Source organism: Rhamphochromis longiceps, linkage group LG17 (assembly GCF_057381845.1).
Source record: "Rhamphochromis longiceps isolate RC_006_pf linkage group LG17, R_longiceps_female_GT1.1, whole genome shotgun sequence".
NCBI lineage: Eukaryota > Metazoa > Chordata > Actinopteri > Cichliformes > Cichlidae > Rhamphochromis > Rhamphochromis longiceps.
Window position 1 is genome coordinate 33,142,458 of NC_140573.1, and position 22,936 is coordinate 33,165,393.

General features: G+C 39.2%; 1 protein-coding gene across 7 annotated transcripts in view; it reads right to left on the reverse strand.

The window, feature by feature from the left end:
• The window catches only part of LOC146650012 (tyrosine-protein phosphatase non-receptor type 12-like), a 56,617-nt gene extending 39,868 nt beyond the window's left edge, over nucleotides 1-16,749 (reverse strand). For all 7 annotated transcript variants that reach the window (XR_014908083.1, XR_014908082.1, XM_085385974.1 and 4 more), the window contains exon 1: nucleotides 16,172-16,749. Coding sequence is in view for 5 of the 7 variants with exons in the window: in XM_085385974.1 (XP_085242100.1) it covers nucleotides 16,172-16,273 (102 nt within the window). In the remaining 2 variants the exon portion in view is untranslated. The remainder of the gene's footprint in view (nucleotides 1-16,171) is intronic.
• Nucleotides 16,750-22,936: the final 6,187 nt, after the last annotated feature.

Genomic DNA, 22,936 nt, shown 5'->3' on the forward strand with positions numbered 1-22,936 from the left:
GTCAGCATCAATGTACTTCCCTGGTACACTGAATAATTCACACACATACATAGAGGCAAGCACATTCTGTTTCTTCAACTCTTCTTCAGCTGATTGGCAGAAAATAAGCTCTTCCTGCTACAGCAAAGGGGAGAAGGTTTTTGAATGTGTGTGGCCAGGAAATGCGGTTATTGAGCGCTACTGGCAGAGAGGCAGCACTGACGGTCACCTTCCATGCAAACACACATACACACACGCCAAAATAGGTCACTCCTCACAATGTTCTCAGAAAAATCCATCTCCCGCGTTGCGAGCATGCAGGGAAAAGATGCACTGCTACAGCATGGAGACTAAAAGGGTCTGTGTGAGTTTGTTGCTGTGCTTCCCTCACTCAGACAATTCAATCAGCCTGATCTGTGTGCTCTGCCTTTCTTTCACTGTGGCATTAATGTCCCCGATCAGTAAAAGGCTGCACAAGTGCAAAGTCATATTCAGTTATAAAGAAAGATGTGGCTAAGACAAAGCAACAACCGCAGAAATATTAAAGGAACAGCTTGACATTTTGTGAAAATATACCGTCTCCGTCTCACTGACTTTCTTACCAAGAAGATCATTACTAAGCTAATGGCTTTAGCCGAAGCTAAAAGCCAACCCCTAATATAAAACAGCATGTTGATGTTTTATATACAAGCTTTTATATTCAAGTTTTTCTTTGAATAAAAAAAAAAAAATGAATAGAAAACACTTTGTGAGTTTTGCCCCAACTTTTTTTCATGTTAATAATAGTGCTGTCAAAATTAACACTTTAACGCGGATTAAGCCGTCATCACGATTAACTCGATACAAAAAACTTTTCACGGTATTGGCGCATCTTGGGTGCAGAATGACTCAAAATTCCTGAAATGTTTCTGTCAACGCATTTCGGGCAGTTTGTCCAAGTAGAGTTACCTTTCCACATGCGCAAATGGGCAGTTGATCTAGTAGTGACGGGCAGCTGAACCAATCAACTCAATTTGAAGGAGGATAAACGCAGATTGGCCCTCCAGGGCTCTAGAGTGCGACCAATTTGGTCGCAAATGCGACCAAATTTTTCAGTGGTGCGACTAAAAAAAAATAAAAAATATTTGGTTGCACCTGTGCGACCAACTGTTTGGGTAGCAAAAAAAAAAAAAAAAAAAAAAAAAAAAAAAAAAATCTGCAACATTCCCTGTGGTCAACAACAGACACACATTATGCCCCTATCGTGGACTAAACCAATCTGAGATAGTCAGGGGCGGGACCTCTCTGATTGGCCTTGGTCCAATTGAAAGTGCAGGTGGAAGTGGGAGGTGAGTAGCTTGAATAAAGCGATATCAATTCATTAAATCCTGAATCGACTTTTAAACATAACTGTGTTTTGCCAGAAACGCCAGATTCTCAGATTAAAGCTCACAAAACCATTTCAACAACAACCAAACAGCAAATGAGAGCAGGTACACGGATTCCACACAAAGACGTAAACACAGAGGACCGACGCATCAGAATCAGCTTTGTCTTTCTCGGCTTTCTCAACCGACGGCCCGTAGACGGACACGCTGTCGGAGCTTAGCGATCCTGATGCGTCCGGTCCACGCTGTGATTACGTCTTTTTGCGCTGATTCTGAGCTGCAGGTTTTGTCTCTCTCCAACCAAAATCCACCGAGCCAGCAGCAAAAGAAGCAGCAAACTGCGCTTCACATTTGATCAATGTCGTCATGAATTTTGCTGTTTTGCTTCCACGACTATTAAAATCACACTTCATGCACAGCTAGCTCTCTCTCTCTCTCTCTCTGTACTTCAAGAACAGTTTTCCGTCTCCAATCTCCATCTCCGTCCATTCTGGCCCGTCTCCGTCTCCGGGACTTTGAAAACCAGAATCGAATGGATTATAGAAATCAGTGATGATACCCAGCCCTAGTGAGCAGCCTAGGCACGACAGAAGTGGATGTAGCTGTAATAGGAAAAGAACTATTGCTAACTTTTCTGTTAAGTTAAGGCCTGATCCTTCTGAAATTCATAGCCAGTGCTCTGACACGGTGTCATCAATCTTTGAATGCTGAAAAAGCACAGTGTATCCAGAAAAACACATTATATTATATAAATTATTATAAAATTTGTGTACGCCTAACTTTTGTGCCGTACCGGTACGCCCATGGCAAAAAGTTAGTCTAGAGCCCTGCCCTCTCTATGGGAAATTTGAGCATTAAAAAAAAAAAATAACAAGACGGAACAGTTGACCGACAAAGTATTATGCACATTGTGCAGGAAGGAATTTTCTTTTCACCGAAGCACTTCCAGCTTAAAATATCACATTGACACGATGTATAGGTTAGCCGGGGATGCTGCTAGCACTTTGGCTAACGCGTCACCCAGCTTGCAACCAGCCACTCACGGAGCATCAGTAAGTCTACCTCGGACATATTGACTGACACAGTGCCAAGTGGATTGCAACAACCTGCGACCTATTAATATTGTTGAGAACACGCGCTTTACATAGCTTTGGTTCCTCATTTCAAGGACTTGAAGTGCCCATTATTCTGTTAACACTACATTAATAAAAAAGCAGCAGTAATTATAATGTTTGCTACTCATGTCCAACATGAACATTATCAATCATTATTAGCCACAGCTGCTAGCTGCTACCTTAATGACAACTTAACAAAAAGGCTAATGTGGCTATCAGGTTGCTGTTAACTGTTAAATGGCTGGTTAACGTTTATTTCACTGTTGTTGAGATAAGACCTTTGCTGGCTTCTCAAAATATCTCACATTGAGATGTTTAGTGTTGAAAATGACAACTTCAGCTGGAAGTGAGGGGAGTGGCTGCCTATCTGCAGTGCTACTATGTGTTGTGCATCTACTGTGGGAGGCAAAGACGGCACTGTTGACACAGTTACAAATGAGTGTCTAATCCTTTATTAATTTGTTAGTATTGATTAGTATAAGAGTATTGATTTTTTTTTTTTTTTTAAAACAAACCTTGTCAAGATAAGTATTTTTGCCGTTGCCATTTTCAAACCAGATGAATGGCTGAGAAGCTGCAAGCTCACTGTCTAAAGATTTGTGACTGACAAGTCATTAGCCAACAAGCATACTCTGGACAGCCCCCCTTATTCCTTGAGTGACTATAATTTACACAGTGGCCATTATGTTGTATTCAGCATTACTTGAAATTAGTGAATGAGCGCATCAAGTAATCAGCAGTCTTTTTCCAAGCACAGGAGTCACCATTAAAAGGATGACTTCAGTGCTGGTTTCACTTTTCAGACCCAGAACCAATTTCTGTTTGTTATGCTACTATGAGATGAGCTCATTTCAAAACTGCAACAATTAAATTATTAACTGTGTGGTTGATCAGATATAACAATTTCTTCATTTCAAAGGCAAAAACATCTATTATTCCCTGGTTTCATTGTCTTAAAATTGACAATATACAGCTTTTGTTTTAAAAAGCTCAAATAGGCTTATTCAACCACCACCTTTATCTCAGAAACTATCTATTGGTATTTTTTAACATTTTATACTCTAGGCCAGGGGTCGGCAACCTGCGACTCCGGAGCCGCATGCGGCTCTTTAGTCCTTATAGTGCGGCTCCACGTGGTTTGGGAAAATAAATTAGAAGTATTTAGCTGAAGTGTATTTTACTTATGTTAGTTCTTTTTTAACTTGAAAAAAAATATTATATTCTATTATTTTTTTCATCGCTCAAAATAAGCGCCACACTCGCGGAAGCCAGTGTACCACAACGGCTCACAACAGTTTTTGTTTGCTACATGGATCATTTTAGTTCTGCTGGGTGTCTTTCCTTTTGTTATATTTCTTAAAGAGTTCAAAATGTGTTAATTACATAAATAAAATTTAATTTTCTCTGTAGCACTTCATGGATTTCATAAGCAACACACCTTAGTTGTTCACACAAAGCATAAAGGTAAAAAAAACAATATATACAGTGTTATCTTCATTTTAGATGTCAAAAAGTATTTGTGGCTCCAGTGTTTTCTTTTGCGTGGAAACTGGGTCCAAATGGCTCTTTGGGTGTTAAAGGTTGCTGACCCCTGCTCTAGGCAATTCACAGAGGAAAATAAGTAGATTAAAACAACATTTCAAAAGCCAAAATACTAGTTGTCACCATTTCCCATATTAATAATGGGGAATGGCAGCAAAAACCACATCACTGTTGGGGCAGGGATAGCTCAGTAGGTAAAGTGGTCGCCCCATGATCGGAAGGTCGGCGGTTCGAATCCACTTAACGGCTACCCCGAGGTACCCCTGAGCAAGGTACCGTCCCTACACACTGCTCCCCGGGCGCCTGCTTAGTGGGCTGCCCACTGCTTCACTGAGTGAATGGGTCAAATGCAGAGAAAAACAAGTAATTTCCCCATGGGGATCAATAAAGTATCCATTATTATTATTATTATTATTATTATTATTATTACATCATCATACAGTGGTCCCTCGCTATAACGCGGTTCACCTTTCGTGGGGGTTTACACAATTTTTTTTTAGACCATTATCAATCAATCAATCTTGTTCCGTGTCTCCTGTACAGTACAGAATGCGTTAGGCTTGTCAAATTTACATAAATCTTTGATCGCAGTGTGACTCTGAAGTGCTGTACTGTATGTTTGTAAGTTTTCTCCCCAACAAACACAACAATGTCAATGAACCGTTTTGCACAGTCAGAAGGCACCTGCGGGTGCCTTTGGTTTGATTATACAAGAGAGAAAAGTGTGAAAATGTTCATGCCTGTCTGAGAAAAGCATATAAAGTGTGTAGTGAGGGGCTTTACAGTCTTAAAACATCTATAATAATTGTAAAAAATAAAGTTGGCTACTTTGCGGATTTCACATATCGTGGGTTAGTTTTAGAACGCAACTCCCGCGATAAACAAGGGACCACTGTAACTGAATTTCTGTGGATGTTTTGCAGTCAAAGTAATAAAAACTCAGCTTTCAGAGAATAAGTGAGCATGTCAGGTCCCTGCTATTAGTTGTATAGTTAAACAGAGCTTATAAATCATGCTCATTAACAGAGGAAATAACATCAAACCACACCCTGAGCACTGGAATGAGTCAGGGGTTCGGACCTCAATGTCAAAGATCTCAACAAAAATAACGTCAAACAACTTAGCATGAGAAACCAAGTTCAACATACGCGCTCATATGCACAGTGCACTCATTTACACTTGAAGGCAACTGGCCAATATAGGTCAGTGGAGCACTGACAGAATCAGTGCATAAACAATCACACAATGAAAAACAGTGGTGCGACAAGAGTGACTTTTAGTGACACAAAGCAGAATGATTTTTTTCAGTTGCCATTGGGCCTTCCTTTTTTCCTGTCACACTTTCATTTTCAGTTCTAATGTATCTGACTGAATAAGTGGGGTATACCGTGCTTTTGCAAAGGTCCATCATGACGATGCACAAGCATCATGTAATGTTAAAGGAATCTCAAGTAAATATTTTGTAACCATATATGCGATTCTAACTTGTACATGCAGTTAAAATGATTGAAATGGACTGCGGGAAGCACCTGTGCTGAACTGAGCACACATTTAAAACCACCATTACTCCTGAGTGCCCACTTCCTTTGGGACCGCGAATGCCACCCATGCATGTACAGTACAGAGATCATTGTAGACAGACATGCACCAAAACCTACTCACACTTCTTCCTCCAATTTAATGAGTCACCGTGTTAGTGGCTTTGTGATGTCAAAAGACAAAACAAAAGTGACCAAACAAAATAAAAGCAGAAGCGGAAGGAAAAGAGACTGGAATACAGTTGGACAACCCAATGAAGGAAGTGGAAAATTAAATAGTCGAAAGACAACTTTTGAATGTAGAAAGATTTCCTGAACAAGTGTTTAGATGTTTAGCTGGTTCATGCACATTTTAATGGCAAAAAAAACCCCTGGGAGACAAACCTTCAATAAATATGTAATTAAAGGAAAAAACAGAATGAACAGAATGGTTAAATTACAACTTTCAGCTCTTGGTTAAGTGTATTCAAAATGAACACTTAATGGCCCCCTCAGCTCATATTCTGTCCTGAACAGGGTCTTTTAGCTCCTCCATCCTTTCTTCTTATTGGCTGCCCCTCACAAACAAGATTTGAACAGGAGATGGGTGGGGCTTTGTGCTCACAGCCACAGTTTTGTGCCTGACATATATGACCATATTAGGGTCTGAAGCTGAGTGAGAGTGAACTTAATTATCAGCATGACCTCTCCTCTGCCTTTAATCTATTCTGTTTCTCTAAAAGTAATCTGAAATTTAACCAAATTCTTAAGATTATTAGATAATAAAAAATTAAAAGAAAAAAAAAACCCACATCATTGTGAAGGAAAGTGATAATGAAATAATTCACACCAAAAAGCAATGAGATCAGGTACATTTGTAGAGTCCAAACACAACCACATGCACGCATAAATGGTTTGCATTTACCGGTATCGGCTTGTTGGTAGTTTCCCACCCTGGATCAAAGCTTACAGCAGGAAGCAGATGTGAACAGACCTCATAATCCCAATCATCTGGGACAGGGGCTCATTGTGTGTTTCGTGTGTGCTTGGTGCCTATGTGCACGTATTAATCAGCTCCCTGCTCAGATACTGTATTCACTCTCTATATTAAAGGTCAAGCTGCTGACCAAATCTGCACTTTGCTGTGCGATTCTGTGGATTAAGATGACATTTTGGATATGATATTAATAACGATAATGAAATGCAGGATTATTTTCTTCCATAACACACTATACATCAGCAGGGCAGAAGCAGGATAGGTGTGAGTGCAGGTAAACGAATGTGGGTGAGGTGCTATGAACGATATGACTCGTCCCCATTTCCTTTCACGTTAGTCACACATTGCACACACAGGTCATCATTTCCTGAGTATTTCACTGTGTTGGTCCCTTATCTTGATCATTTAAGATGTTCTGGGTTGTTGGTGGGTAAACTAGCTTTTATATACACACACACACACACACACACACACACACACAGCAAAAATATTGCGTTACATCTTCTGAGAAACACCCAGCTTAGAGGCAAAAGGCTCTTTTTTGGGTTAAGCCACGGAAAAAGGGCGGTTGAGAACGAAGGAGGCTTGTGACACGACAAGAAATTGGGAAGTCTTGTTTCTTGTTGTAGTAACATAAGGCGGGCTGATGGCGATTGCCACACAGACAAAAACAGCAGCAGACCCCTGCTGTGTAACCCTCTTTGACCCATTCGCACAAACAGGCTTATAAAAGTTAATTTACAGCAGCCATTTGAAAACTTCTTACCAAGAAAGTGCAAACAAATCAATTTAAATGTGTTAATTACCTTTTTTACAATATTGTTAAATGATTACTTAAATATTTGAGATTTTTGTGACATTTCTCTCCAAGTACCTGTAACTTTTAATTATTCAATATTTTCAACTATTTGTTCATTAAAAATAAACACCAGTGTGCAGTTGTAGATTTGCAGTAGCCAGTTGTGGACTTAAAATATTATGCATGTTCTGTCATTCAGTGCTGTGCTATAATTATTATGTTTACAGCTCAGTTGCTCCAGTGGCATTTTATTTATATTCAAGTTAAAATAGCACAGCTGTAACACTATAAGCGACACAGGACAGTTGGGTTAGCGATCTTGGTGGAGAATTTGCATGGCTGATGCTCAAGCCCAAGTAATCACTCACTTGTATTTCTAATGCAAGAGTAATGTTTTAACCTTCAGCATTGTGTGTGGACTTCACTAGTGCCTACTATGCCTGGTGTATTATTGGTTAGTTATGTCACCCGCCTGTTAGTATATTTTATTTGCATTTTGTGCTTTATATTTGTATTTATTATTGCTCTTAACTCATTCTGTGAAGCACTTTGGCATACCTGTGGTTTTTTAAATGTGCTATATAAATAAAATTTTATTGTAATGAATGATTGTTTCAGTATTAACATTAAGATTGTAAAATTTAAAATAATCAGCTTCCTTAATTTCTGAGTTCTCTAAACTTGGGATTTACAGTGTACATGCACTCTGTGGATTAAAAGAAAATTGCCTTGGCTTTGGCAGAGAATATGTGTACTGGATTGTGTAGACATATAAGGTAATCAAGTCAGGTTATCAGTTAATGGTGAGACAACATTGGCAAAAAAATGCCTTTTGACAATATAATCAAAGCAAAAAACAGACCACATGTCAAATAACAAAGAAGCTCTTTTACGCAAGTTTAAGAAACCACTGCTAAACAGCCGTCGTAAACAACAGCATCGGAAAGTAGCACCTGATAAGATAAACCAGTTGTATCACTCATTCTTTTCTGCTATAAATGGTAGAAAGACCATTTAAAATTATCTGTACCTACATGATGGAGCCCAGCAGACTCTACATTGAACCGGCAGTAGACTGGTACAAAAAGGAGACTGGTTAATGGCCTCACTTCCAAAAGTTTTCCAGGAGAAAAATAATATATTTTGGTATTCAACAAATTTTTAAAAAAGGAAGAAAAGCATTTTATCACACAGGGTTGAGTAGGCAACCCACATGCCATAAAGTTGAGGCCTGGCTTTGATTCGGCCCCATAGCCATTTACTGCATGTCTGCCCCCAGGGCTTTCTCCCAGATTTCCCATCTTCTCTACATCATCTGATCAAACAAAAGCTGCAAATAACCCCCAAAATGTATATATAAATATTTAAAATATTGACACCAGTCTTAAACCTTGGGTTAAGGCCACAGACGACATAAAAGATGGACATAGACATTGTGATGTCACCTGCCAGTGTTTCCACCACAATCACCAATGATCACTTTCTAGAAGCCAGATGTTACCTTAAATGGATAAAATGGAGTGCTAATTTATCAGCTAACACTAGTTAGCTTGGTGTATTCATACATAACCCAGGTGCAACAGAGAGACATGCATATTGACTAAATAGTGCTACGTAACAGACTAATAAAATACCTGAATTTCACTCAATAAAATTAAAGCAAATTTCTTGGATGTTCTGTACCACACAACAACCCATAATAATGAGATACTCCATTAAAAATGCTTCCAAAGGCTTCAACAAAACACACTTAGTGAAATGTTTAATGTCTAATAGTTGTGGATGAGGTCTTGCAGACTGAGCAGGACACCTGGCAATCAGCATAGCCATACTCCTAACACAATTATCCAGGTGGATTAGCTTTAAAAAATTAATTTTAAAAAAATCCACCCCACTTGGATATTGGATCCAGTTGGATATTTTATTAATAGGAGAGTCTGTGGAGACTGAATAAGTGTTGCCAGTCTCAGGATGGCACCTTAAGGAAACAGAGTTTCTGCCATTTTCACCGAGGTAACCCCTTTGTTAAGACTGATGGGCCATTTGTTGTTAACATTTATATAACTTATCAGGCCAGTGTTTTCTCTTTCTCTCTCAAAAAGAAGTCACACTGTGCAAATACCTGCTGAAGAATTTGTGTGGTTGTGTGTGGGGGTTATACATAAGCAAAAAAGGCTTTCAGATTCTACACTTAATATGCGAACACACACAAACAGACATATACACACTTCACATAAGGGAAAGCCCCCTCGGTGACACTGGAAATTGTTGCCACACACAATCATAAACCCACACAAACACACACGCATTGTCACATCTCCTTTTTTTCGTCTCCTTGCTGAGCGTTTAATGTCTGTGGCCTGATGAGCACTATAGAGAAGCATGCGTGTCTGCACTTTTTCACTTTCTTTGATGTGCTCCTTCAGAGTAATCTGCTTGCAGGAAAGAAAACACACACAGAGAGAGGCTGAACTCCAATTTCTAAACCCCGTCTAGACTACAAAATTAAGTCCAGTGTTCCCAAAACAGGTACATGTGTTTTTATGAGAGTGTATTTAGAAATAATATCACCCCAACACAGTCCATAACTCACACTTCAACTTTTTCCTTGTACTGAGAGGAGACTAACAGACTTCCAGTAGTGTAAGAAGCTCTGGTTTAATTCTGCACAACTGATGTCTGACAGCATTTGGAGACGCAATGTTACCGAGGACAGCTCTGCAAAAATCCATGCATATGACCCCATGAGGCATTTGGATCAAACTGTTCACTAAATGTTTTATCAGGCTGCATGGTGGCCCAGTGCCCTATAACACGGAGGTCACAAGCTAAACCCCTGTAGCTTCTATGACAATCAACCTGCCTTGAGCTAAACTCTATATTCTATAATCAGACTTTCTCACCAAGTGTAGTCAAAGTGCAACTGTTGTCTGTACAGAGGTCACGTAATGGGTAAATGCGCTTGGAAAAAAAAAAAAAAAAAAAAAAAGCTACTCACAGCAAAGCCCATTCAAATGTCTTCCTTTCCCTTTAAACCCAAATGAAAAATACTTTCAATTAGAATTTTTGATTGGCTGATTAAAAAGGAAGTAAAGTGGAGGCACTACTTTAAATAGGATCCTTCCTCTGCCCACAGGAAGTTACATATAAAAACTAAATCGTCTCCAGGAAGCCAGTGAGAGCTTACCATGTAGAAGTTGAGCTCATTTCACCACGCCAGATTGTGAGTCAGTGATGCAACTTTAGTCACAGCATTATTTATGACACAGCTATTTCCAGGTAACTGACTGATTATTACAATCTAAGGATCAAGTCATAGCAGCAAAACAGAAGCGATCTGATTTTAAATGTGAATACTAAAACATTGACCTTGTCAAGGGGGCGGTCATGGTGTAAAATAAATAACTAAGTAAATAAATAAATAAATATTAAATTAATTAAATTAAATTAAGGTGCTCTTCAATTCACTTTTAGTTCAACAGATGAGCAGCTTGCTAGCATTGTGTGATATTAAGCCTTGAGTTAAAGCAAGGCCAAAGCAGGTCTGTGATCTTCTCCAGCCTATGCAGCCAAAACATTTTGCCATATGTTTAACATATATGCAACATATTCGTTGCAATAATTTGTTAATTTTAAGGTACAAGGTGATGGGTAACATAGGTGCTGCCAAACATAGATTGTATAAAGAAGATGGTAGTAGGTCTGAAAAGTGAAAGCAATAATAACTGCTTTTTAATAGTCAGCAGAGGGAGATCTGCTGGTTTCAAAAATACTTCCAAAATTACAGACGTTTATGGGAAAGTGGTCCATGCTTCCTTGCTTTTTGACCTCTAAGCTGTAAGCACTTTCCTGATGACTTTATGGGCTTAATCTCAAGTTCTGGGTCATACTGACTAAAACACGAGGCACCATCATGGGTCATGGGACTTCACTAACCAATTGGTAACATTATTTTAATCTTTTATTTACAGTCTATGTCATCAGCGTGTGAATGGGTTGTGAAATTAAGTTAGACATGTTAAAGGGATTTTTTCCCATTTCTCTTTCAAAGCCTTTTCTGCATTGTAGTTAAAATGAATTTTATTCCTGGGAAAATCCAAAGTACTGCTTCCCACACAGAAACTTTACTTAGGCACACTACGCAATAATAATAATACCTGCTCAAAGAAATCTGAAGACTCATTGTGGCATTTTACATTTTGCAATCTGTATGAGAGAACTATGCCACTCCATGATCACTTTACATCCCTGCTTTCTTATTTTGAATGGTCACTGCTAACCAGCTAGGCTGCCTGATGATTGTGCTGATCGATACTGATCGCCGGACTCCCCAGAGACATGCGTCCATGGCTGAACGTACCCATTCACCCATCTTTGATTGTAGCTGGCAACTGCAGTCTCTGTTACTCTGAAGATCAGGTCTGGTCCGTAACTCTAAGGAGAAGCAGGTGGAAAACGACTTTGTGTTCCCAAACAGAGCTCACAAGAACTGCCAATTTCAGTAGAAAAGGGTGGAGCTGAAGAGCACCGGTGAGCTGGTACAGGTGGCTTTTAAAAATATTTAGTCATTTATATGGCACAAAAGGTTTGTAATGATATATTATATATATATATATTTTTTAATTTAGAGCTGTGAATCACGCAAAGCTTTTTAAGTAGATGCCAAGGGAAAAAAATATTGAGCTGCAATTGATGAGAACAGGTCAACTTTAACAACAAGGCTTTTCAGAAATTTGCACAGAGAAACTTTAAATCATAATTTATGCCCACATAAAGCCTATACTTTAAAAATAAATGAATTTCAATATTTTTTCTCTTTTTTTAAGTAAACTCGATGGTTCATCTTAATTCCTCCCCTTCGTGTCTGGTTGACCAGGCTATTAAAAAAGTAAATAAATAAATAAATCTGGCTCTCTTACATAAGCACTAATAGCTGGTTTGAAAAGTCGTGGGTTGAGAGAAACAGCTGATAACCCCCCTTTTTCTGAAACAATTACAATTGCCATTGTTGCATCTGCACAGATGGTCCAAATAACAGCACATATTTGACCTTTTTTGCATGTGTACTTTTTGGATTAAGTCACCATTACAAAGCAAGAGTGTTTACAGTAAAAATGCATCTACCTTTTACTGATGACATTGCTTAACCTTAAAATGGACCAATCATGCTCATTTCCACCTCCATATTTTTTTTTCCCTTGGGCTCTAGTAGAGTAGCTTTCCATGACTCAAAAGAACCCCAAACTTGTTTATCCTATACTTGGTCTCAGCTTATTACCTGGCTCCTCTCCCTTTAAGCCAACAGTCTTCTGATTGGCTACCTCAGCAAACAGATGGTTTGAACACCAGATAGGTGGAGCTTCTGTGCTACTTCTTTCACATCATACAAAGCCAAAAGTAGGGTATTCACCATTGCAATAGTTTATATATGACAGATGGAAGGTGAATCACTTCAGAGCTGACATAAAATGCTCTTCAAGAGCTCAGTCATATCTATAAATAATGTAGGTCCTTGGAGCAAACATTCAATTCTCAATGTACATCTTTATCCTCCACTTCATAAGTATGCAGACATACATCCCATGTAATCTGCCTCTATATGACTGCCACTGAAACAGCTCACTGTCAAGTTTTCTAATAAGGTCAAACATGGCCAGATACCCCACGATACTTTCCAATTAGCGTCCCAGGTGGAAGAAAAACCTGAAGTTTCCCCACTGCATCAAACAGCAAAACAACTACTGAAATAAACGTATAATCTCTGACTCTTTGGCCCACTAGAGCCTGTAATTATGTCAATAAAACACATTCTATATATAAACAACAATAGGCAGTTAAAGTGGGTGTTATGTCAGGGTGTTCTGGTGACTCACTTCATAGTGAAGCACACCCCATGTGCTTGTGGTATTGCGAGCTTGACTCCAGCAATTGAAAGCCTCACACAAGACTTGAAATCAACGCCACAGGCTAGCAGCAACTGGCTAAGACACTTACTTACATGTTTGCTGCGGCTTGTGAGCGTCAACAATGCTCTGTACACTGGCACACAAGCCACATGTGCTCAATCAGGACAAATTTTCTTGACAGCTAGCTGGTGCGTTTGCTAAATAATTTAGCTGAATCTCAACATTCACAAGCTGCTGCCAGCTGTTAAGAAAATTTAGCTTGAAGCCCAATTTTTATAAGCCTCATTCAGTAACTTTGCATGTACAAAAATAACCCCGATTACCATGACTAACGAGATAAAGGATAATTGATTTAATGGAAGCACTTGAATGCCCCAGCGATTAAGTTTATATGAGCTGCATGATTGTCAAGGGACTGTCTAGAGACATGTGCGATAGCCTAAGGCTAACAGGAAATATATTGTATTTCATGCCAATGAAGTTCATTTGAAAGGAAACCACAGACATCACACAAATAATCAAGAGTTAAAGCCTGACAAGCAGTCAGTAGTGTCCTACAACTTCTTAAAAACACCACATTTAATAGCCTAAAAACGCTTGGTGGGGTGTTTTGCTGGAAAAACTGACAGGAAGAAACACTTTCCGCTTTAAAAGCTTTAAAATTGTTCTCTTCCCATACAACGTGTGGTTGTTGTAGGCAGTTTGACAAGGCGTGGACGTGTGTAATCTATGAATGGCAAGTATAGTGGTGCTAAAAGAAGAACCTGCATTTAACCAGTTGAGTCTAGAAACAGAATTTAAGGGCGAGAGAAAACGGGCAGGCAATAAAATCACAAACATATGGACACTGTACTGAGTCTACCGCGTAAAAATTCATCTAAAGAGGGCATGCATGGTGAAATGAATCTTCTGTAAATAAGCCAAAAGCAGACTAGTTCCAGCTCCGTAGCTCTCGTCCACCATGCACTTCCTTAATGCCTCTCACATAGCTGAGAACTAATTTTTTTTTTTTTGACGAACATCTCCCAGCTCCTTGTTTTCTGCAACTCTCACTCAAAAGACAAGACAGAAGGCTAAGTCATGAGCACAAAATTAGACACAGATTCGCTTATTATAGAAACTGTTATGTACTTAATCTGAACGAGAAAGAGAGCCCTCGATCCAAAGTGTGCCAAAGAGTTGCATTTTTATAGCCAGGACAAAATGTTATGAAATGGGCCAAGAAAGAATGTTGCAAGCTCCAGCAAGCAGCTTGCATGAAGTAGGGAAGTGAGGAGAGTCTGTGTGTGGGGGAAAAAGTTAACCATTCTGGTGCTGAGGAGCTTAATTCCCACATAATCAAACTGCAACATGATTAACATGAAACTAGGCTGGATGATAAGGCTGCTCATGAAGGAAAGTCTAAACCTGTTAAACTGTAAACTTGCTGTAAATTAAGATAGTAAATCAATTTCCACCGAACATTTCTAAACATATCTAAATTAAAGTGGACTCAACGACAGAAATGTTTTTATAGGAGTGACATTCCTGTTGTGGCATTTTAAACCATTTCACAAGCCTTGGTCCTATTTTGAGTCCAGACTTTCAACACAGTGACATCCAGTTATGTAGTGAAGGCAAACTAATGGACTGTGGGTCAGCAGTCACCGCAAAATATGTAATCAAAATCACTTCAACAGCAAGCATCTCTAATCTCAAAAGATCCTCTCCACATGTAAGAAAGTTGCCAGATTAAAACTAATGCTGTTGTAAGGTTTAGTTTAAATCAGGGATGTCAAACTCATTTTAACATTGGGGGCCAGATACAGCCCACTTTGACCTAACTACATGTTTGAACTGAATGATAGAAAAATAGTTTTGTCTGTCAGCGTGACTCTTAAATTGTAAGAAAAAAACCTGTAAAATTACATGCTACAATTAGGTGTATCCATTGCACACATAAATGACCTAAAAATAATCAAATATAGCAACCATACATTTCTATAATAGACAAAAAACTGGAACCTTTCAAACATTTAATTTTTAAAATCTTTGGTGTAGCTTGAATCTCCATGTGGGTGCCTTTAGAAGTAAAGATAAAGCTGTAAAACATTTGAAAATACTGTTAAAAGTCCAAAATTTATACCCTCAATCATGTCTTCCAAACTTTGTAGTAGGGTCTGATTGGAGTCTTTGCCTGGCCTCCAAGCCTTAGGTTTGACAACCCTTGTTTAAACGGTCTTTTTTTTTTTTTTTTTTTTTAAATATATGGCTCCAGTGTATGGGGAGCTCTTTGCAATTTGCTTTCCTTAAACTGGAAATGTAAATAAAAGTTTGCAAGTGGCCAGATTTATCAATGACCACAATAGATACCTGCTAAAACTTCTACTAAAATTGAAGTCATTTTATAAATAGTTGACAGGATTTTTTTTATTACTGGAACACAGAGAAAACCACAGGAAATAAAGCATGCAATCAAGCTTAGGTTTGTGGATATTTAGTGCTTATGAGGACAATGAATCACTGCACTGTCTCAATCAAGCATATAGCCACAATAAAAGATATACCTACAAGCTGCTCCAGCAACGTCATTAAAATAAATAAATAAATAAATAAATAAATATATAACCAAGAGCTAGAGAGACAATAATATATCTTGTCTTTATCATTTGCCCTTTTTAAAATTTTTTTAAAGAAACCGGAATCGGCTGTATTTCTGTGGCATGGGAGACAATGCTAGGCCGCCATGTAAAGCCTGGAAATGGGAGGAAAAAGGAAGAGGGCAGTGTGGCCACCCCTGCCTCACCTCCTGGGGGATACACAGAGAACCAGGAGACGGGGGGGAGGCTGGGTATGATATGAAGGGTCAGTATGGAGGAAAAGGTGGAGGTTATAAAGGGAAGAGGGTACATGTGAGACAGATATAGGATACAAGAGGCTAGGTGGAGGCGCCTGTTAATTTTGACCCACCATAAAGTCGCTGCCGAAGTTATCCTCTCCCCTCTCATCGTTCCCTTCGCTCATGGCCTTCACCCCCTGGATAAACTTTCTCAGGATGCCGGCTTGGTCCATTTCTTCAATCTTCTTGTTGCCTTTTCCTTTAAAAAATCTCCCAAACTGGCAGGGGGGTAGGGGAAATGTTACAAAATAATAAAACAAAAGCGGACACAGGGAAAGAGGGAAGAAGGAAGGGAGGGGAATAAATAAAAATAAATAAGCTTCACGGGTCCTCCCAGAGAGTCATCGTCCGCTCACAACACAACACCTTTTTTTTTTTAATTATCGCCCCATGTTGTTTCTCCCTTTCCTTCTTTCTTTCTTCTGGACTGTTTTCACAACGACAGCGGTTAGTCCCAGAGAAAAGCAGCAGCGGCCGGATTTTCTGCCCCGTAAACAACTTCACAACCGCGGCGGTGCACGAACTGTAAACACTTGGCTATGCGAGAAAAGAAAAATAAAGGAAAAAAGACAAGAGCCTGGGTCTGGCCAGCTTATGTACCCCTCCCTGTCTACCTCGGTTGCCACATTCACACACTGCTGCTCGTTATTCGCTACTGGGGAACATCCGGACTGGGTAAAGCCAAGGAACAATTAGGCCCGCCCCTTCCAGGATATACTTATATCTGATTGACTAACGCTGACCAGGAATTAAAATCCAAGTGGCTAAACTGGGTGTCGCTCCACCCAATAGCGTGTTCTCATTGGATAGAATCTGTGCCTGTCGTTTTGACGCTATTCGTCATTGGTGAGCTAAATTACGATCCAAAAACGTAAGGTTTAAATAAACGGCGTTACTGTTTTGCTGTAATTTTTATCGATACTTTAAAAAATTATTTGTTTTTATTCGATAATATGCTGCTTCACATAAAAAATGTTTTTTCTTACAGTCTGATAATTATATATCTAAATAGGTCATCAGTATTATTACATTTAAGATAAGATAAGATAAGATAACCTTTATTAGTCCCACACGTGGGAAATTTGTTTTGTCACAGCAGGAAGTGGACAGTGCAAGAGTTATGAGGCAAAAATTAGAATACAATAAGAATAAATACAGTACACAACTGTACAGAATAGAATAAAATAAAATACTATATACAGTAGAATAAAATAAAATAAATATACAATAAGATAAAAATAGAATACAAATACAAATACTATATACAACTGAGTAAAAATACAACGATGGCAGAAAGGATTATTGCACTTAGTATTATTGCATATGTATGGATGTGTGTGCTTGATCAGTTAAAGTCTTTATTATGGAGTCTGACAGCAGTGGGGAGGAAAGACCTGCGAAATCTCTCCGTTAATTTAATTGGGAAAACAAACACATTTATATCTTCGTGAACGATATAGTCCTACTCTACTGTACATTTTACATAATTTCATTTGTCTAAAACTTTAGTAACCAAATTATTTCTCAATCCTATCTTAGTATTGTAATACTTCGCACTTTACGAGTATAGGTATATATTGCAATTCACTCTGCGTGTCAGCGCTACTTAACAAATACTAATTTAATGGGAACTGTTTATCAGAATGTACAGATACACCTTTCTAGATCTGTCCTGGTAATTTGAATTACTATAACCTTCTCTATAACCTGCTCTCAGAAAATGCCACTCACTGAATATTTTTCTTTCTTTTAGACCATTCTCCATAAACCCCATTTAAAAAACTCAGTAGATCATCAGTTTCTGAAATACTCAAACCAGCTCATGTGACACCAGCAACAATTCAGAGTCACTGGAATCAAACTTCCTCCCAATTCTAATGCACAGTTTGAACTTTTGCAGGTCGTCCTGACTATGTCTATATGTCTATGTCATGCGTTAAGTTGATGCCAAATGAGTGGCTAATTAGATATTTGTATTATAACAGGTGTACCTAATAAAGTGGAGGTGAGTGTGTATATATGCATGCATTTCTGTTTCTTCACATCGGTGGAAAAACATTGTTGGATGATTTTTTTATTTGTCACTTTCTTAAATCAGTGATCACATTCATTATTAGAAAAATAGAGGACATCAGTAAACGTTTGCATACATTTGCATACATGTATTGTAATGAAATCTATTGGCCTTCAATATCTAACTATCCGTGGTCTAAAATCAGAAAGAATAACTATAACAAATAATCCTAAAACTAAGATAGATAGATAGATAGATAGATAGATAGATAGATAGATAGATAGATAGATAGATAGATAGATAGATAGATAGATAGATAGATAGATAGATAGATAGATAGATAGATAGATAGATAGATAGATAGATAGATAGATAGATAGATAGATAGATAGATAGATAGATAGATAGATAGATAGGAAGAAGCAACTAACAGCTAAGAGATTAATGGGTCAGATATATAATCTGGATTAAAATGTGACAGAAATAGAGACAAAGAAACGTATCATGTATCACGCACATATTTAATTCTCCAGTGTGACTGAGTGTGTGTGTGTTTAGGTGATGTGTTTTGTCACATACTCACTTTTGCAGTGATAATGCTGATCTTAATTTTGTTGTAAGTTTTTTTTTCAAAGACAATAAAGGCCTTCTAATTCTAATTAGGCATGCAGACAGTGTAAAATTGTCACTATTGTGGTAGCAAAAGTAATAGCAGTTATTAGTACTATAGCAGAAAATGTATTAGCATTGAAAGTACATGGTATATAGCAGAAGATTGGTATTATGTATGTGTTATGTAATAATGCTAAGAGGTTCTAATTTGAACATCCAGTTCATTTAAATTTGATGTAACTGACAAACTGAGGAGAAAGTGCGAATGACAAACGGAGAAAAAAAGAGAGGAACCAAATTGGTATTCAGGATAAAGCTGTCTGGGGACGAGAACTCAATAGACACTTATGCACGACGAACTGTCTTCCAATAAACACAGAGGGGAATCAAGTCACTTTGTTTTCCTTTAGTTCTAGCACTGACAACAAACAAACCCATCTATTCAGCTAGAGTAAGAGGGAGAAGGAGAGGGGACGCTGTCACAGAGCCAACAAGCCTTTCCTCACACAAACTGCTTTTTGTTCCTCTTGTCTTTAAACTTATTTGCTTGTTATCCCAGTAAATATTCACTGTTTTCTTTGCTGTCCCAGTTTCATGTCCTTCTCTCTTTCCTACATTTTCTCTCTCGTTGTTTAATTTTATTTCTGAGCTGAGTCAAACTTTCTTGCCCTTAGCTGTGCCCTGAATGGAATCTATAGTTGTTACTGTATTTAAGAGATGCATTATCTACTAATCCAATAACTGAATTCTGAACATTTTTGGGGGATTAAAGAGCCTAAGAAAGTAGAACCCAAAGATATTCAGCCAAAAAAAAAAAAAAAAGACTCTCATACACACTGGTGAGGGTTAACTATATAAATGAAGACAGATTGCTAACACGCTGCAGTCAAGCTAAGTCAGTTTGCACTTTTCAGTGCAACTTGTCTACGATGCACCTCTTTGACTCAGCTGGTCGGGTTGCTAACTGGTTGTACTCTGGTTATATTCCTATATAAAAGCATTTTGGAGTTAAATTGCTGCCCTGCACCGACTACATCAGAGGTTGTGGAAGAATTTCTCTTACAAATCTGCTAGGTTCTCTCTGGACTCTGAATGTAAGTAGTCAATGTTAATTTCTGTGTATGTAGATGGCAACAGTTTCCCCAGTTTTTCACAGATAACTGCTGTAATATCACAAACAGATTGCATGTAATTGCCAACTTGACCCCATTTAATTATAAATTATTGCAGACTGACTCCAGCTTTTCACCATCTTAACCCAACAAGGTTTCTTTAAAGAGAGCACCTGACCCCGCCTTCGAAAAGACTACTTCGAAGACAATAAGACTGCAAGTTCATTGCACAAAGTTACCACAACTGGTACCCAACCACTGCTTTCCCTAATGTGACTGTAGCATACGGTAGCTTTTTCCTTCTTTATAAAAAAAATTCTTACTCATTATCATGTATCAGCTTGTTTCCCTCTAAGACCACTTCCTTTAACCCATGTTTCTTCTGATTGGCTGCCCCTCTCAAGCACAAGGTGTGAATACAGGTGGGATGGAGAGCAGGAAAAGCATACTGTGTCAGTTTTAAGGTACATAAATAATGATTTCTTTGTGAGTCTGCGCAGAAGGATGTAATTGTGTAGCTGGATTATTCTGTTTCCTCCCAGCATAGTTCATTAGAAACAGGTCAAGCAGACTGAGGAGATAAACACACATCAAAGAGCACTGTGGTCTACTGTACTCTGTGTGTGTGCGCGCATGTGCATGACTTCTCTCATGGCTGTATGATGAGGAATATTTTAGGAAAGAGCTTGTGGCCTTCTCTCTTTTCTCAGCACTGGCTCTGGTTGCACTGCATCTGACCCTGACCTCTGATCTCCATGCAGAGAAGATGGGAGTCAAAATTTCACAAGAGAGGGGGGGAGGATCAGTTACACATGATATTTTTATGACCCTTTTCCCTTCCTTTACCAATTTCCTCTGCCAGTGCATCTCCACTCTCTTTACCCCTCCTTCTCCACAGATACGTCTACAGCTCTCAAACATATACACACTCCCCCCCCCCCCTCCTTTTTTCACTGACTCTTCATTTCCAGTCCTTCCTCATTCTATACTCTCTTCTTTTTCCTTCCTCCCTCTCTTTGTGGAATGTGCTGTTCAGAAGCAGCTGAGTGGAGGAATGTTGCTGTAACAAGCCCATACAACAACCCCAAGGTAGGGAGGTTCCCCCCTCCCACACACACAGTCATGTATTTACACCTTAATTTTCTGCATGTCACATACTTGCCTGCAGTAGAAGAAGAGCATTAAGATGCACAGTTGCGGGCGTGATAGGATGACTGTGACAGTATCTAGTCTGGACACACACATGCACATAGAAAAAGGCGTAGAGAGAGAGACAGAGAGACAGAACGTGAGCCTGCCTGTTGGAGCAAGGTGAAAATGTCTGCCCTCCGGGTAGAGGAATGACTCAGTGGCATGTTACAAAACTACACCATGCCCCCTTCTGTTATGTGCTTCGAAAACACTGGTATACATGCGGTAGCATGCAGATGCTTCCCTGCATGTGACATTAATATCATGCTCTGTGACATGATCTGCCCCATGATCACAGTGTCACAGCCAAAAGACATGAGGCGTTACTAAAGAGCATGAAAACAATGCCAACCATAAGCCATAAGGCCTTCACAGCCAGGATATCTCAGCTTAATTGAATACCCATAAATCAAAGCATCAAGCCCCAGCAGCAGCATCCAAATATCTAATGATGAAATCTCTCCCGGGTGAGTAATGTTGGGGACCCACAGAGCGAGTGTCATAGTCTTTTGGTTGTAACACTTCATTCTTGTTCTCTTATTTCACGTGCCTCCTGCGTTTTCTCATTCTCTGCGTGTCATTGCTATCTGTGAGTTTATTCCTGCTCCCTCTTTTGCTTTGGTTCCTGCTTTTATTTTGACAGTTAGTTCCTTGTGTAGTTTTCTGTATTTTTAGCTCCCTCCATTGTTCTTTTTGGTCTCGACTTAGTTCACCCGGGCCTTACTGCCTCTCTTCGTGTTGTGTGTCTTTAGTCTTTAGTCGAGCAACCAGGCGTGTGCCCTCGAGCACCCCTCCAGTTTTGTTCCAGGGTTGGGCCAGGGCAGAATAAAGTCGTCCTTTGATCTCCTCTGCATCAGGATTTACTGAGAGTTAAGAAAGTTGAGAACTTCTGCTATGCAGAGGAGATCAAACTGACATGGGTGGATGACATAACAAGAGCATTATAACCTGAAACAGCCAGACATCATTGTCTTTCAGTTCCTCATAAACTGGTCATCTGTTCCTGCAGTCATGAGGGGCTGGCTAGTTGTGGTTCTTGGCTTTGCCTCTGAACAAGAGAAATACAGTGAAGGGAATCTTCAAGCACAAAAAAACTATTGTCGCGAGCCCATGTACAGTGCTTCTGGCATTAACAGAGATGTTAATGTCACACCGTGAGAGAAGCGCCACTATACTTTTTATTTCCTTGATGAAGGGTTTCCAGCTGAAGCCTGAGATCTATGAGAAATATGAAAGTAAAGAGTTTAGACAAATGGAGGGGATCCACATGGGCAAACCGCTGCCATCCAACAGCCAGATCAAAGCGGGTTAGAAGAAGGGGGGTGGACCCAGTTAGCATCTTGGTATTTAAGATTTACTCAAATGGTTGCTTTTTAAATCTCCCTCTTGTTCCTTTATCATTTCTGTGTCTACATGCATTTCTTATGTTCTTGTTGTTGTTTTGGTTTTTGTCCATCTTCTTTTTGGTTTTATGACACTTGAGTCTATCACATGAAATAGCAGGGCCACACTAAAAGGGCTCAATGTTCTCTGAGATCATGGTGAGGGAAACTGAAGTGTTTTACAATGTATCCAATTGTTATGGAGCTATTTCAGATTTAACCCCACCCCCCACCCCCAAATGTGACACATTAATGACATCAGCGAAAACAAAAGTCATCAAAATTTCAGTTACAGTCAGAATAATATGAAACAGGTTCAGTGAACCTGGAAACGAGGGTGTAAGTGACATGTGTGTTAGTGTGTGCAAAGTGGACATAGCAATGTGGTGGGTGATGTGGCACTGCTCAGCACTTGTGTGTATATATAAATGTGTTCTTGAATGCAGTGACACCCTCAGCATAGGTCCTCCCTCAGCAGATTCCAGCCAGCCTGTCTCTGTCTCTACCAAAGACGGGGACACACAC